We start from the raw sequence: 15,399 nt of genomic DNA on the forward strand, positions 1-15,399 counted from the left end.
TACGTCCATAGCATTGTAGTTCTGCCAATCCAGACAAGATGCTCCTCTTCCCTCTGGAATTGTATTTTCATTTCATTTGCTTACAATTGAATTGAGGAAAAATAATGCCTTTCCACTCCAAATCCAGAACTTAAATAGCACCTCACCTTTGCTGCACGAGTGCTTTCTTTCACATATTTAACTCGTGATCATGTATAATTCCAACTTGAGGGAATAAAGGACATAGTAAACAAGTATACAATATAAGAAACATAATGTCTGGAAAATGCCTTATAACGCTTTATACCACATTGTAATTTAATTCTTAACTCGGATTGGTAAGAAGGTGTTGATTAATTTTCTATAAGCGTACGGCTGAAATTCAAATGATAGGTTTTTAATTAATGCACATTCTAATACATTATTGTTTCGATACTAACAGCTAATTCACAGTGACTTGTATAGCAAATGCTTTACATAATCTAAGCCTAATAATATCTATTTAAAAGCATATTTAAAAAACATATACTTAAATACATAGTGTGTATTGAAATAAAAGCATATACTCACTCATATAGTGAAACGTTCTGATAGGAGACATTTAATTCACATCATTTCTGTAAGTAGCATTAGCGTCAGCACCTTTGTAATAGCCAGTAAGTGATAAGAGATAACAGCAACCAGTTTGTCTCGAGAACATTCCACAACATTAAATGTAACTATAAATGGTTAAAAATTGACATGATGTTCATTAATAAATAAGAAACTGTAATGACTGACAAATCACTGTGATATAAAGGGAATAAAACATTTTGGGGAATGTTGTTATGGTAAAATAATCCACTTCAGGTCAGCTTCATGTCAGGCCTCATCACAGCATACCATTGTGAATTATTTTCCTATAACAGCATGGAATGTGGGCGGCACGGTGGTGTAGTGGTTAGCGCTGTCGCCTCACAGCAAGAAGGTCCGGGTTCGAGCCCCGTGGCCGGCGAGGGCCTTTCTGTGTGGAGTTTGCATGTTCTCCCCGTGTCCACGTGGGTTTCCTCCGGGTGCTCCGGTTTCCCCCACAGTCCAAAGACATGCAGGTTAGGTTAACTGGTAACTCTAAATTGACTGTAGGTGTGAATGTGAGTGTGAATGGTTGTCTGTGTCTATGTGTCAGCCCTGTGATGACCTGGTGACTTGTCCAGGGTGTACCCTGCCTTTCGCCCATAGTCAGCTGGGATAGGCTCCAGCTTGCCTGCGACCCTGTAGAAGGATAAAGCGGCTAGAGATAATGAGATGAGATGAGCATGGAATGTCAAGCTTTATTCATCACCCCTAATTTTCAAGAAAAGCTAATACATCACTGCCCCCATACTGTCCTGCAATCTTTACACAGGCAGTGTCATTTCTGCTTATAGTTCCTATATATTCCTTGAATATATTGATAAGGATACCAGCTTTAAAAAAATCTCCAAATAAACCAGACACTGCTTAACTAATAGAAAGGCTTTTACAAGTGTTGTAGTCGAGTCACTAAACCTCGATTCTGAATCCAGTCTCAAGTTCTCAGTCAAGTCCAAGTCATTAACGAAAATTTCGAGCCAAGTCGAGTCCAAGAACAAGACTCCAACCGCACCATTTGATGGTGACTGTTGCTGCCTTTATGTGAAAGTCTCTGCTACTGCGCTGGACTACCATTACTGCTTGACTGCCCCATTTTAGTTGATAGGCTACAGATAAAAAGCTTGCACATCATTCAGCAAGCCCCACTATCAACAGATCAATGAACATAGCATGTTGTTTACTTCTCTGGCTGTAGTCTTGCCAAATGACGACTGAAGTTCAAGGTTGTCCCCATTGTCTCCTCGATAGTTATTCTACATATGGAACACATAGCAATGCATTTTTTTCCCCACTGCATGAAAAGTCTGTGTAAGCAAAGTGGACAATCCTAGGGGCTTTTTAGCACCATTAACATTAGTTTGCTCCTGAACATGACGTATGAACAGGTGAATGTGCATTCTCCTGCACAAAATTAGTATAAAAGTTAATGTAGATATAAATATGCAAAATTATGGCATGTTACAAAAAATAAAGAAAAAAATTGAGTCCTCATCTCCAATTTGCAAGTCCGAATTCAGTTAATGCACGGGCCTGAGTCATCAGTGCTCAAGTCACGAGTCCTTAAAATTAGGGCACAAGTCGGACTTGAGTCCAAGTCCTAGATTCGAGTACTACAAGCCTGGCTTTTACCTTTGTGAAATATGTAGACACCATTCCCCCAACTTACCAGAGTCTATGCTGCACACAAGTCAGGTCTGTTTTTGAGTCTTTGGGGCATAGCTGGGCTTCCTTTCTATTTGAGAGCAGCTTGAGTTGAGAGACATGGAAAGTGGGGTGAATGCAACTTAATGAAGCTGGTCTGGTTTTTGGAGGGGTTCAAAAATACAACTGAGAAGTGGCAGGGGGTACCTTTTCTTTATGGCAATATTGTTGAGGTTGCAGTAATCAATGCATTGGTGGAGTGAACCATCTTTCTTGCTGACAAAGAAGAATCCTGCCCCTACTGGGGAAGAAGAGGGGTGAATTATGCCAGCCACAAGGTAATCATTAATATATTCCTCCATGACCTCACTTTCTGGTTGGGACAGTTTATAGAGATGACTGGAGGAAAGTGGTGCTCCTGGGAAGAGGCTGATGGCATAATTTTAAGGATGGTACAGTGGCCAGAGTTTTGCTGAACACCTCCCCCAGGTCATGGTATTTGGTTGGGACCAAGAAAAGGCCATGGGGCTCTATAGGTGCCTGGATAGCAGATGGACTGCTGGGGAACAGGCAGACCTGAGGCAGCAGAAGTGCAGACTCCAACCAAGTAATTTACCAGAAGGCTGCTCCACATGAGGGTTGTGGAGGTTGAGTCAGGGATAACCAAGGACTAGGGGAACCTGGGGAAAGGAGATGAGATTAAACTGAATGGACTGACTATAGTTGCCAGAGAGGAGGAGGTGCACAGACTTAGTGTGGTGACTTGCTCAGGCCAGCAGTTGTGGTGCAGTGAAGGATAGAGGAGGTGAAGGACCAGTGGGGTCTGGGAGTGGGTGTGCGGTGGTTGACTGCAGAGTTTGCCCTAGACTTTCCTTATGATGCTCCTGGAAGTGGTTGTCCAGTTGGGTGACCAGGAAAATTAGGGAGTCCAATGCATGGAGTTCATCCCTAGCTGCCAATTCATCCTTGACTTGGTTGCTGAGCCCATTCTGAAAGATTCTTTGGAGTGCCTCATCATTCCACCCCACATCTGCCACTAGTGTCTGGAACTCCACTGCATACACCGTGGAGCATGAGGAGGCACTTGGCAGTTTCCTTGCCCCAGATAGGATGATTGAAAACCCTTCACATCTTGGTGACAAAGTTCCTCCCTGAAAGGAGGAACACGTATCAGGTTGGTTCTCCCATGCCGCCATGGCCCAGTCTATAGCTCGATATCCAAATAGTCTCATAATCAAAATGATTTTTTACTTATCTGTGTGGAAGGTCCGCAGTTGTTGCTCAAAGTTCAGGGAGCATTGGAGGAGGAAATCCTGCCACCTTCCCAGAGAAAAACATTTGGTTAAGAGGACAGACAAAGGACTGGTAAACATAACAAAATGAACAGCTGAGGGCACGTGCTACCATAGTGGCTGGAGCAATGAAGTGTCAATGAGCTGTAGTGAAGCTGGGGTTTAAGAGCAGTCAGGAAATGAGGATCAGGTGCGCAATCAAGTGAAAGCATACACAGCCCATGTGCTGCTGTGGGGAAAACACACACAGATAGGCAGAGGGCATGTGTGTGACTACAATTATACTGAAGTCAATCATCTATAAAGAATTCTTGGGGTTATTTGAAGCGCAGTGATGATGAAATTATATAAATCCAAATCTATTATACATTATGAAAGATTAATATGATGCATGTATAATGTATGAGTGTGTATAATATATTGCTGATGTAAAAAAAAATTATATACAGTCACACATTTGCAGATATAACTATGAAAATATTCTTGTTATAAAGCATTCCAAAGCTATTAAGCATTTAGTTCAATTATTTAAGAAAATGCTTTGCATGTTGTTATGCATTATGAATTGTTAATGATGTATCAGTAGTTGCTCACGACTCAGGTTTCTTTTTGAAATTTTGTGGCATAAGATGCATGTTTGGTTGGTTGCTCTCAGCCGGTCTTCTTTCTTCTGAGGGCACTGAGCTTGGTCTGATTCATGGAGGAGTTTCTGGGATGGTGGCATTGAATATTATTATTGTATTAATATAATGTTAATGTATTCATCACTAAAACACAAAATTAGATACCATAGATTTGAACTGCTGCTGTAATTATAAAGACTGTCCTGTGCTCATCCCAGCACTTTTATGCTCATAATACACTCGTACTGAATATGCTTTCAATACACTTAACACTGTTTCACTTCACTTTTATACAACTGCACACTGTAATGATTTATAATCCAACTAAGATGAGGATTTTTTCTCTTTTGAGTTTGGTTCTGTCTGGTTCAGGGAATGTTACCTTGCCACTGTTCCTTCTGGCTTGCTCATTATAGATCCAGATCTACATATGGATTTCTGTAAAGCTGCACTGTGACAACATGTATTGTTAAAAGGGCTATATAAATACAACCCCAAATCAGAAAAAGTCGGGATGGTATGTTGAAATTAAAACTGAAAACAATAATTTGTAAACATCCTTTGACCTGTCTTGAACTCAAAACTATATAGCAGCACTATATTATGTTTTCCCTGATTAATTTAATTATTTTTGTCCGATTATTTTTGTCCCATTCTTCCTGCAAATAGGTCTTAAGATGTGCAACAGTACAGGGTCATTGCTGTCATATTTTTCATTTCAAAATTCACCACGCATTCTCTTTTGTGGACAGAAGGGACAGGCACCCTCTTCTTCTGCAGTCATGACTTTGTAATGTGTGCAGAATGTGATTTTGCATTATCTTGTTGAAATATGCATGGGCATCCCTGGAAAAGATGTCATCTTGAAGGCAACATATTTTGCTCCAAAATCTGCATTAATGCTACCATCACAGAAATGTAAGTTACCTTTAATAAGGACTCTGATATAACCCCATATCATGACAGACCCTGGCTTTTGGACTTATTGCTGGTAACAGTCTGGATGGTCCTTTTCATGTTTGGTTGGGAGTGCACGGCATCCATTTCTTCACTGATTCATCTGACCACTATACACATTTCTAGGGTGTTATAGTCCATGCCAGATGCCTCTGAGTTTCAAGAAGTTGACAGTGCTTCTGGAGACAGTGAAAACGAGGGAAGTCAAAAAGTTCTAAGACAAATTGAAAAAAAAATCTTTTTGAAAATAACAAAGCTATTTCTCTACATATCCTCCATTTAAGTCTAAACACTTCTGCAAGTGATGTTTCCATCAGAGAATTCCTTCTTTGTAGAATTCTGGGGGATGTCTTTCACACCAGGTCACAACCTGCTTCTTTGCCTCAGCTACAGTAAGGACTGAAATCAAGTTCCTTTCAAATGTTCTTTCAGTTTTGGGAAAAGAAAAAAATCAGATGGAGTTAGATCAGGGCTGTAAGGAGGGTGTGGAAGAATTTCCCACCGAAATTCACATAAGATAGCCCTAACAGTCTTTGCTGAGTGTGCTGGTGCATTATCATGATGGAAAAGGATTTGGCAGTGCAACTTTCCTTTGCGTTTTTTTGGCCAGTGCAGTCTTCAGCTTTCGCAAAACTCCTTCATAATAGCTAGCAGTTACTGTTCTCTGTCCTTTGAGAAAATCAATTTGGATTATTCCTTCTGAATTCCAGAAAACTGTTGCCATAACCTTTTGAACTGACCTCTTTGCTTTGAACTTCACAGGTCCAGCTGTTCCTCTTGGTAGCCATTGTTTTGATTGAATTTTGCTTTCTGGATTATATTGGTAAATCCATGCTTCATCTCCAGTGACACACAGTTGAAAAAAAAATTGGTTTCATTTGCTTCAATTCTGGTCAAAAGTGCTAAAGAATGGTCAGATCTTTCAGCCAGTTGATCCTCGCGCAACGCTTTCAGGACTCAATGAGCTGAAAGCTTACTCAGACCAAGATCTTCTGTCAGAATTGAAAAAAGTTGAACCATGCGAGATTCCGACTTCATTGGCGATTGCATCAACTGTGATTCGGCGATTTTCTTCCACCAGATTCCGCATGAGCTCAACTCTTTGTTCATTTTTTTTTTCAGTGGAAGGCCTTCCTTCCCTGGGGTCGTCTTGGAGCTCTTCCCTACCCTCCTTAAATTGCTTAATCCAAGCATACGGTAAACAATAGCTCTAGATGGTGAAGAGTCCCCATAAATCTGTTGCAAAACTTCAATAATTTTAACAGGTTTCCATTCAAGTTTAGTTAAAAATTTTATGTTTGCTCAGATTTCAAAATTATTCATTTTTGAGGGTTGAAAAGCCTGATCAAATAAAATGTAACACAGCTCAATGCTTGACAAAGATACAGAGCCTTGAAAAAGTATTCATACCCCTTGAACTTTTTCATATTTTTCCACCTTACAACCACGAACTTAAGTTTTTTTTATTGAGATTTTGTGATAGACCAACACAGAGTAGCACATAATTGTGAAGTGAAACAAAAATGATAAATGGTCATCAAAATTTTAAACAAATAAAAATCTGAAAATGTGGTGTGCATTAGTATTCAGCCCCCTGTACTCTGATACCTTTAAATACAATCCAGTGCAATTAATTGCCTTCAGAAGTCATCTAATTAGTTAATAGAGTCCTACTGTGTGTAATTTACTCTCAGCATAAATACACTTGTTCTGTGAAGGCCTCAGTGGTTTGTTAGAGAATACTGAATAACAAACAGCATCATGAAGACCAAAGAACTCACCAGACAGGTCAGGGATAAAGTTCTGGAGAAGTTTAAAGCAGGGTTAGGTTATAAAAAAATATCCCAAGCTCTGAACATCTCAAGAAGCACTGTTTAATCCATCATCCAAAAATGGAAAAAGTATGGCACAACTGCAAACCTACCAAGACATGGCCGTCCACCTAAACTGACAGAGCGAGCAAGGAGAGCACTGGTCAGAGAAGCAGCCAAGAGGCCCATGATCACTCTGGAGGAGCTGCAGAAATCCACAGCTCAGGTGGGAGAATCTGTGCACAGGACAACTATAAGTCGTACACTCCACAAATCTGGCCTTTTTGGAAGAGTGGCAAGAAGAAAGCCATTGTTGAAAGACAGGCATAAGAAGCCATGTAGGGGACACAGCAAATACGTGGAAGAAGGTGCTTTGGTCAGATGAGACCAAAGTTGAACTTTTTGGCCTAAATGCAAAGCGCTATGTGTGGTGGAAAACTAACACTGCTCATCACCCTGCACACACCATCCCCACTGTGAAACATGGTGGTGGCAGCATCATGCTATGGGGATGCTTTTCTTCAGCAGGGACAGGGAAGCTGGTCAGAGTTGATGGGAAGATGGATGGACTTAAATACAGGGCAATCCTGGAAGAAAACCTGTTGGAGGCTGCAAAAGACTTGAGACTGGGAAGGAGATTCACCTTTCAGCAAGATAATGACCCTAAACATACAGCCAGAGCTACAATGGAATGGTTTAGATCAAATAATGTGTTAGAATGGCCCAGTTAAAGTCCAGCAGCCGGTTTCACTAAAGTAGTTTAGACTGGTCTATGGGTTAAGATTGGTCTTAAGTTTCTTTATAGACCAGTCTAATGCAAGTAAGACAGTTTCACAAAAGTTAAGACTAATTTTTTAAGTCTAATTTTAGGCTTAAAAAGTAAGACACCCTCCCCCCAGTCTAATATGGGTCTAAGGGCTATATCACCATGGTAATAACTGAAATAGCAAGAAAAATAGAAACATGGAGAACTCAGAATGATTCCTGAAAGAGTGTGCAACATTGTGTGTGCAACTGTTGTTTTGCACAACATGGCAAGGTAAGCCTGCCTGACCACATATGTAAAGACCTTCATGATATGGTTTAACCCTTTGGTGACTGACCCCTTGAAAATGGTTCCTCCAGGAACCATTAAACATTTTTAAACGTTTCAGTTGTCAAGACAATGGAAAAACTAAAATACAAGAGCATTTTGTTTTGTGCACAAGAGCATTGTGATGTATCTTTCTGTTTTTGTATTTTAGTTTTTCCGTTGTCTTGACAACTGAAACGTCATCGTTCCTAGAGGAACCATTTTCAAGGGGTCAGTCACCAAAGGGTTAAGGACATATGTCATTTACTGATTTATAGTCAACATGATACTTGTAAGCCTATCTTTCCTTTTAAAATTGTAATTCATAAGGGATCTTCAGCTACCTGACCCTGAAGAAGAGGAGGGAGTTGTCCATCACAGCGTAGAGGACAGAGAGGATGAAGAGGACCAGCAAGGAGCTGGTCGATTTGTGCGCCAAATGTATGTGGAGAGAATCTTCAATGCACAAGACTGACCAATCTCCAACAGAAACTAAAGACCACTTGCATTGTGTGTTAGCGAAATAGTGTGTGAATCAGTGTGTGTGTGTGTTATTATTATTATTATAGTGTTGTTCTTGTTATTGTGTTCTTGTTATTATTACTATTGTTATTATTATTACTATTGTTACTATTATTACTGGACATACTTTCTTAAATTAATAAAATTTAATTTAAAAAAAAAAAACAGTCAAGCCATAAGTGCCATCAATGTCAATAACTACAAGAAAGCTTGAAATGTTAAGGCAGTGAAGTACATTGCAAGTATGTAATACACAAATTTAGGCTATTATAATCTAACTATAAAGTATTCAATAAAGAACAAACAGTGTAATGCCAGCTTATTCATTTTATTACTTATAAATAATATAAATTAATATAAATATATCAATTCATTTATGCATATAATTACATCACCACTCATCACTTATCTCTCTCTCTCTCTCTCTCATACACTCACACACACACACACACACTACTACATCACTCCTCCATCTGCGCGAGTCTCTTCAATTTAAGTTGCAGTCTTTCCTTTTGGAGCTGCAAGACCTCAACCTCCAGAAGGAGTTTTTTCTCCTCCAGATGAAGGTTGTTGTATTGCTTGTCAAGCACCACGGCCATGGTGGTGGTTCTGGTGGTGGTGGCAGATGTCTGGGAGTCCTCCACAATCGGTTCAGGGATCAAGGAAACTTAAAAAAATAAAAATCAGACCAAGGTTTTCATTATTAGAAACTGTAGTCACACCACAACATAGTATTTAGGTCAGCTTGTTCCAAACGTCTTTCTTTACGTGTACTACCTACTGTAGCAGAATTTAAATCTATGTTGGTCAAACCAACAACTGTATAGTCTATGGGTCAAACCTATGTTCCATCGTTTAGTAACAGACCTTGGTATCAACCGAGTGGAATAGCTATTTCGCCATCGCAAGGTAACTGTAGCTTAGCTCAGTGCTGTGGGAACATAATCTTCCCTACTGTTTATGCTGAAATGACAATAAAACCCCACTTGACAACGTTTATAACTTAAACAAGACTCTACCTGTAATTTCCTCCTGATCGGTAGGCTCTTCGTGTAGTGTCACATCCGCGCAGGTACTGGGTGATGACAACTCCGAGGGTGAAGGAGCCTCAGCTTCAACGTTGCTAGCAACGTTGCTAAGGGAGTTGCTGCTGGGTCTGGCGAAGCCGGTTACTCCGCTCTCCTTTGCTCCTTTCACTCCCCAGAATAAGGGCGACTCGTCGCCATAAATGTTGTTGACCATTTCGGTGGTTACTTTTAGTTTCTTCAAACCCCCTCCTCCAGTGGGGGTGTTTTTACGTTTGAAAATGTCTTTTTTTGCTTCTTGGACCATATTTTTAAACCGTTTCTGCATGGCAGCAACATCTCTTCTCGCAGATGGATTAACGCTATTCACAGACGACGTTATTTTTTCCCACACTTCATGTTTTTTCTTATTCCTACATTCTTCGCTGAATTTGCCTAATAAAACGTCTTTGTAGGAATTAAATTCCTCTAATATAGCCAGATTTTCCGAGTGGCTAAACGGCACTGAACGACCACTGTCCGCCATTTTTTTTTGTTTTGAAAAGAGTCTTAAAATACCCACAATCCTTTGCAGCATAGTACGACTTAAGATTAGTCTGAGTCTTAACTGCTTTGTGCAACAGTATTTGTTAGACGTCTATGCTAAGCCCGACTATACCCGCTGTCTAAATTAAAGTCATAGTCTAACTTGGTGAAACCGGCCGCAGACCTAAATCCCATTGAGCATCTGTGGCAAGACTTGAAAATTGCTGTTCACAGATGCTCTCCATCCAATCTGGCTGAGCTTGAGCTATTTTGCAAAGAAGAATGGGCAAAAATTTCAGTGTCTAGATGTGCAAAGCTGGTAGAGACATACCACAAAAGACTTGCAGCTGTAATTGCAGCAAAAGGTGGATCTACGAAGTATTGACGCAGGGGGACTGAATACTAATGCACATCACATTTTTCAGATTTTTATTTGTTTAAAATTTTGAAGACCATTTATCATTTTTGTTTCACTTCACAATTATGTGCTACTCTGTGTTGGTCTATCACATAAAATCTCAATAAAAAACTTTTAAGTTTGTGGTTGTAAGGTGGAAAAATGTGAAAAAGTTCAAGGGGTATGAATATTTTTTCAAGGCACTGTATAATGATAAAACTTGTCAGAGCTGTTCGAGACGCCTGAGAGACATAACTCATTTTAATTATTAAAATCGGACAACTTTTGAAATTATAACATCTGTCTTAGAACTTTTTGACTTACCCTTGTATAAGGCTTCTTTTTGTGCAGTGAAATTTTACAGGGTCATTGGGATTTGTGGATGTAACTGTATTGTCGTGCTCAACAAAGGTTTGTCAAAGTAATACAGAGCCTACGTGATTATATCACCTATAGACGAATGATGGTTCTTGATGCAGTGCTGTCTGAGGGATTGGGGATCACAGGTGTCTAGTTTAGCCTTGCGTACTTACCCTTTATGCACTGAAATCCCTCCAGTTGTCATGATCTAGCTTGGAACCTCTATGTCCTGATCTGGGATTTGGGTTTCACTCCATGTCTTCTCTGTATTTTTGCCATCATACTCCATGTATTCCACTCCATGTTTTTCTCCAGAGTCTTCTCTGTGCTACAGCCAGCACACTTGTCTCTGATCTGCTCCTCTATGGTTCTACGTATATTAACACCACTTGCAGAATTTCTCGACACAGAATTATCAGCACCACTATGCAAGGTTTCACTTGTGTTTTTGCAACAAATGTTTTTCTTTTTTTTCCCCTTTTTAAAAAAAATGGACTCTGTTTTTGGATTATGACTTTGCCTACTGTTTGGATTACTACTTTGCTTATTGTTCCTGGATTACAAGCTATCTCTTCCCACTTTGGATAATGCGCTGGACTCTGTAGACTGTTTATTAACATTGCATGCTATGCTTGCTAAGGATTATTTTTCACACTTTGTGTTGTTGAACTGATTCCCCTTTTTCATTTTTGAGATTTTGGCTTGCTGCAGCACTTTTTCTTTTGTGCATTGTTTAAGACACATTAAAGACTCTTTTCTATTTACACTCCCACACACAGTGTCTGCTTATTGAGTCCTAGCCTGCACCTATGGCCTTCAGTTTGTGACAGAATAATTCTGCCAAATAATGGACCCAGCAGACCTAGATGCACTTTGAGCAGCATTGACTAAACAAGGCTCAATTTTTGGATACCATCAGCATGAGATTGTGGCAGTCCACCAGGGCATGACCTCTATCACAGAGGTACTGTGGAGCCTCTCTTCTCAGATGGAGAGACTTCAAGCTTCTATCTCCAGCCAACTGGCACCTGCACCTGTTAGCTCACCAGCTGTTCCTGCACTTGAATTTTGCACTCTGTCTGCAGCAGTGTACTGGAATGCCAGTGTATTGTATGACACATTTTTTCAAGGCAAAATAGCTCTATTTTGGATAAGATCATTCCTCATAACCTCTCAGAGAGTCTGGATGGTGTGGTGGACCTTGCAGGTCGGGTGTACACCCGTTTATGCCAAGATAATCTGAGAAGAAGCTTTAGGTTTGAGCATATGGCTGTCAACCCTTTGTCTGAGGCTGCCACTTCTGCTGAATCTGAGCCCATGCAATTATGCAGAACCCAGGTGACTCCAGAAGAAAGAAGGCGCCACCATGAGACCAGGTCTTGCTATTACTGTGGAAGGTCTGGACACTTAATTTTTCCTTGTCCATTAAAATACCCTGCCCATCAGTGGCACTAGGGATATGGGTGGGTGTGTATCAATACATTCTTCCCCTGTCAAGAGGTCTGTGCTTCCTGTAAAACCCATTTTCCAGGATAAGATTCACCCGGGGGCGGCACGGTGGTGTAGTGGTTAGCGCTGTCGCCTCACAGCAAGAAGGTCCTGGGTTCGAGCCCCGGGGCCAACGAGGGCCTTTCTGTGTGGAGTTTGCATGTTCTCCCCGTGTCCGCGTGGGTTTCCTCCGGGTGCTCCGGTTTCCCCCACAGTCCAAAGACATGCAGGTTAGGTTAACTGATGACTCTAAATTGACCGTAGGTGTGAATGTGAGTGTGAATGGTTGTCTGTGTCTATGTGTCAGCCCTGTGATGACCTGGCGACTTGTCCAGGGTGTACCCCGCCTTTCACCCGTAGTCAGCTGGGATAGGCTCCAGCTTGCCTGCGACCCTGTAGAAGGATAAAGCGGCTAGAGATAATGAGATGAGATTCACCCGGTTAAGGCACTCATTGACACTGGGGAAGACCAAAGCTTCATTAAAACTTCTTTGGCTAAGGAGCTGGGGGTCAGCTTGTGGGAGTTGGACTGCCCCCTAGTCACCAGAGTACTTAATGGCACCAAACTCAGTCTCCTCTCCCATGTCACCAGGCTGGTTACTGTGAAGGTATTGTGAAGAACCATGTGGAATTTATCTTTTTGTCCACCATGGATAACTCTCATGAATCTACTGTTCTTGGCCTCCCTTGGTTGTTATTACACAATTCCCATATCAACTGGGGTTATGGAACTGCCCTCTCCTCAAGTCCTCGCTGCCTGGCCACTTGCTTGTCTTCAGCTCAGACTCCTCTAGTCTCTCAAGTCACCAGTCCTGATGAGACAATCAACCTTTTTTAACATTCCTCCGGAGTGCCTTGACCTTTGTCACATGTTCAGTAAGGCTCGGGCCACCTCTCTTCTTCCTTGTCAGTCTTATGATTGTGCTATTGAACTGCTCCCTGGAGCCACACCTCCTAAAGGTCACATTAATTCTCTCCTCCTGAGAAAGAAGCCATGGACAAGTATATAGCGGAGTCTCTAGTGGCTGGCATCATCCACCCTTCATCATGTCCTGTTTAAGCAGGTTTTTTTTGTTGTTGTTTTTTTTTGTGGAGAAGAAAGACAAGTCTCTCAGGCCCCATACTGACTATTGAAGTCTAAACGAGACCACCATCAATAACTGTTACCCATTACTTCTCATGTCCATGGCCTTTAAGCTGCTGCAGGGGACTCAATTTTCTTTTAGGTGGACCTCCACAAAGCCTACCACCTGATTCATGTAAGAGAGGGGGATAAGTAGAAGATGGCTTCAAAACACCTACGGGACACTACAAGTATTTCGTTTTACCATTCAGGCTAACTAATGTGCCGTCCATCTTCTAAGCACTGGTTATCAATGTCTTATGGAATTTCGTCAACCAATTTGTGTTTGTATTTCTTGATGATATTGATTTTTTTTTTGTCCAAATGGATCTGGGCAAAGTCAAGACAGTTTCAGAATGGCCTGGAGGTGCAGTGTTGAGTACCAGCACACTTCATCCTGGACCCTTTGCTCATCAAGGACTTCCACCATAAGAACATCTATCTGGGATGCTGGGATGCATCCATGGGGGGATGGGGGTATTACTATCATGATCCAACCCAGAACGTCTAGGTCCTTATCTGGGTTTTGTGTTTTATTCTATGTTTTCTCCATATTTTCACCATCATACTTCGTGTTCCACTCCATGTCCGTCTCCCCCCCGAGTCTTCTCTGCACTACGGCCAGTACACCGGTCTCCGATCTGCTTATCTTTGGCTCTATATTAACACCCCTTGGAGAATTTCTCAATGTGGAATTATCTTTGCCACTACATCAAGTTTCACCTGTTTTTTTACTCCATACGTTATTGATTTATTTTATATTGGACTCTGTTTTTGAATTACGACTTTGCCGCCCATTTTGGATGATGACTTTGCCTACTGTTTGGATTACTACTTTGCCTACTGTTCCTGGATTACAAGTTCTTACTTCCTGCTTTGGATTTATGCTCTGGACTCTATAGACTGTTTGTTTAACTTTGCACACTGTGCTTACTATGGATTATGTTCATGCTTTCTGTTTTTCAACTGACTCCTGTTTTCATTATTACTTTTTTGAGATTTCAGTTTGCTACAGCCCTTTTGCTTTTATGCATTGTTTAAGACACATTTAAGACAATATTCTATTTTCACTCCTGCACATGTAATATTTGCTGATTAGATCCTAGCCTGCACCTTCAGCCTTCGGCCTGTGACACAAGTATCTTTCTTTGAGGACAATTGTTTTTAAACATTTCAATTATTTTCTCACACATTTGTTGACAAACTGGAGATCCTCAACCCATTTGTGCTCCTCAAAAGCTTGGCCTTTCCTGGATACAGATTTTGGACCAAATCATGGTTAAAATCACTTATTTAAATCGCCAATTTGAAATCATATCATTTTTTCATTGTTTTACCTCATTACCAGCTCTAAATTGCCCCCATCCCAAATGATTTTGGAATGTATTGTAGGCCTAAAATGCAGGATTGGTTGTATATTAACAAATGAAATGAAGTTGACCAGAAAAAATATGAAATATCTTGGGTTCATACTGTCTGCAATGAAATGCAGGTCAAAATAAACTTAGAAGTCACTGCTGTTTTGTTTTTTTTTTTTTTTGCTTTTGCATTTTTTGTATTGATTACTGATTTTTTTTTTATCTGTTTTCTCTTCTAAGGCAGAATTGGTGGATGTACAGTATGGAAGTCCTGAAGATTTGAGACTAATCCGAACTGAGATGAATGTGACCAATAAAATAGCACTGCTAAAAATTGGACCAGTACCTTTACTTCACACGGTATGTTTAAAAATCATTTCAATCTTCATATTATAAAATAATATCAGAGGTTTGGTTCAGCATTGAGTTTTTGTATTGATAATTTATTATGAGGCAGTAATAGTCACTGAAAGGCATTAGTTGGTAACTAGGCTGATAATTACCATGCATGCACAGATTGAACACTTGAAAAGAGGCATGATGTAATGTTCCAATGAAAACTGTTGTCTTACTAATGGATAAACCAATTTGATTAATAGTGAGACAAATATAGT

At 40.5% G+C, this 15,399-nt stretch overlaps 1 protein-coding gene across 2 annotated transcripts in view; it reads left to right on the forward strand.

Annotated features, from left to right (window-relative positions):
• LOC132899553 (inactive N-acetylated-alpha-linked acidic dipeptidase-like protein 2) overlaps positions 1-15,399 on the forward strand; it is a 711,964-nt gene that overhangs the window by 312,310 nt on the left and 384,255 nt on the right. For both annotated transcript variants that reach the window (XM_060941545.1, XM_060941546.1), the window contains exon 4: positions 15,026-15,145. In XM_060941545.1, the coding sequence (XP_060797528.1) occupies positions 15,026-15,145 (120 nt within the window). The remainder of the gene's footprint in view (positions 1-15,025; positions 15,146-15,399) is intronic.

Source organism: Neoarius graeffei, chromosome 15 (genome assembly GCF_027579695.1).
Source record: "Neoarius graeffei isolate fNeoGra1 chromosome 15, fNeoGra1.pri, whole genome shotgun sequence".
Lineage (NCBI taxonomy): Eukaryota > Metazoa > Chordata > Actinopteri > Siluriformes > Ariidae > Neoarius > Neoarius graeffei.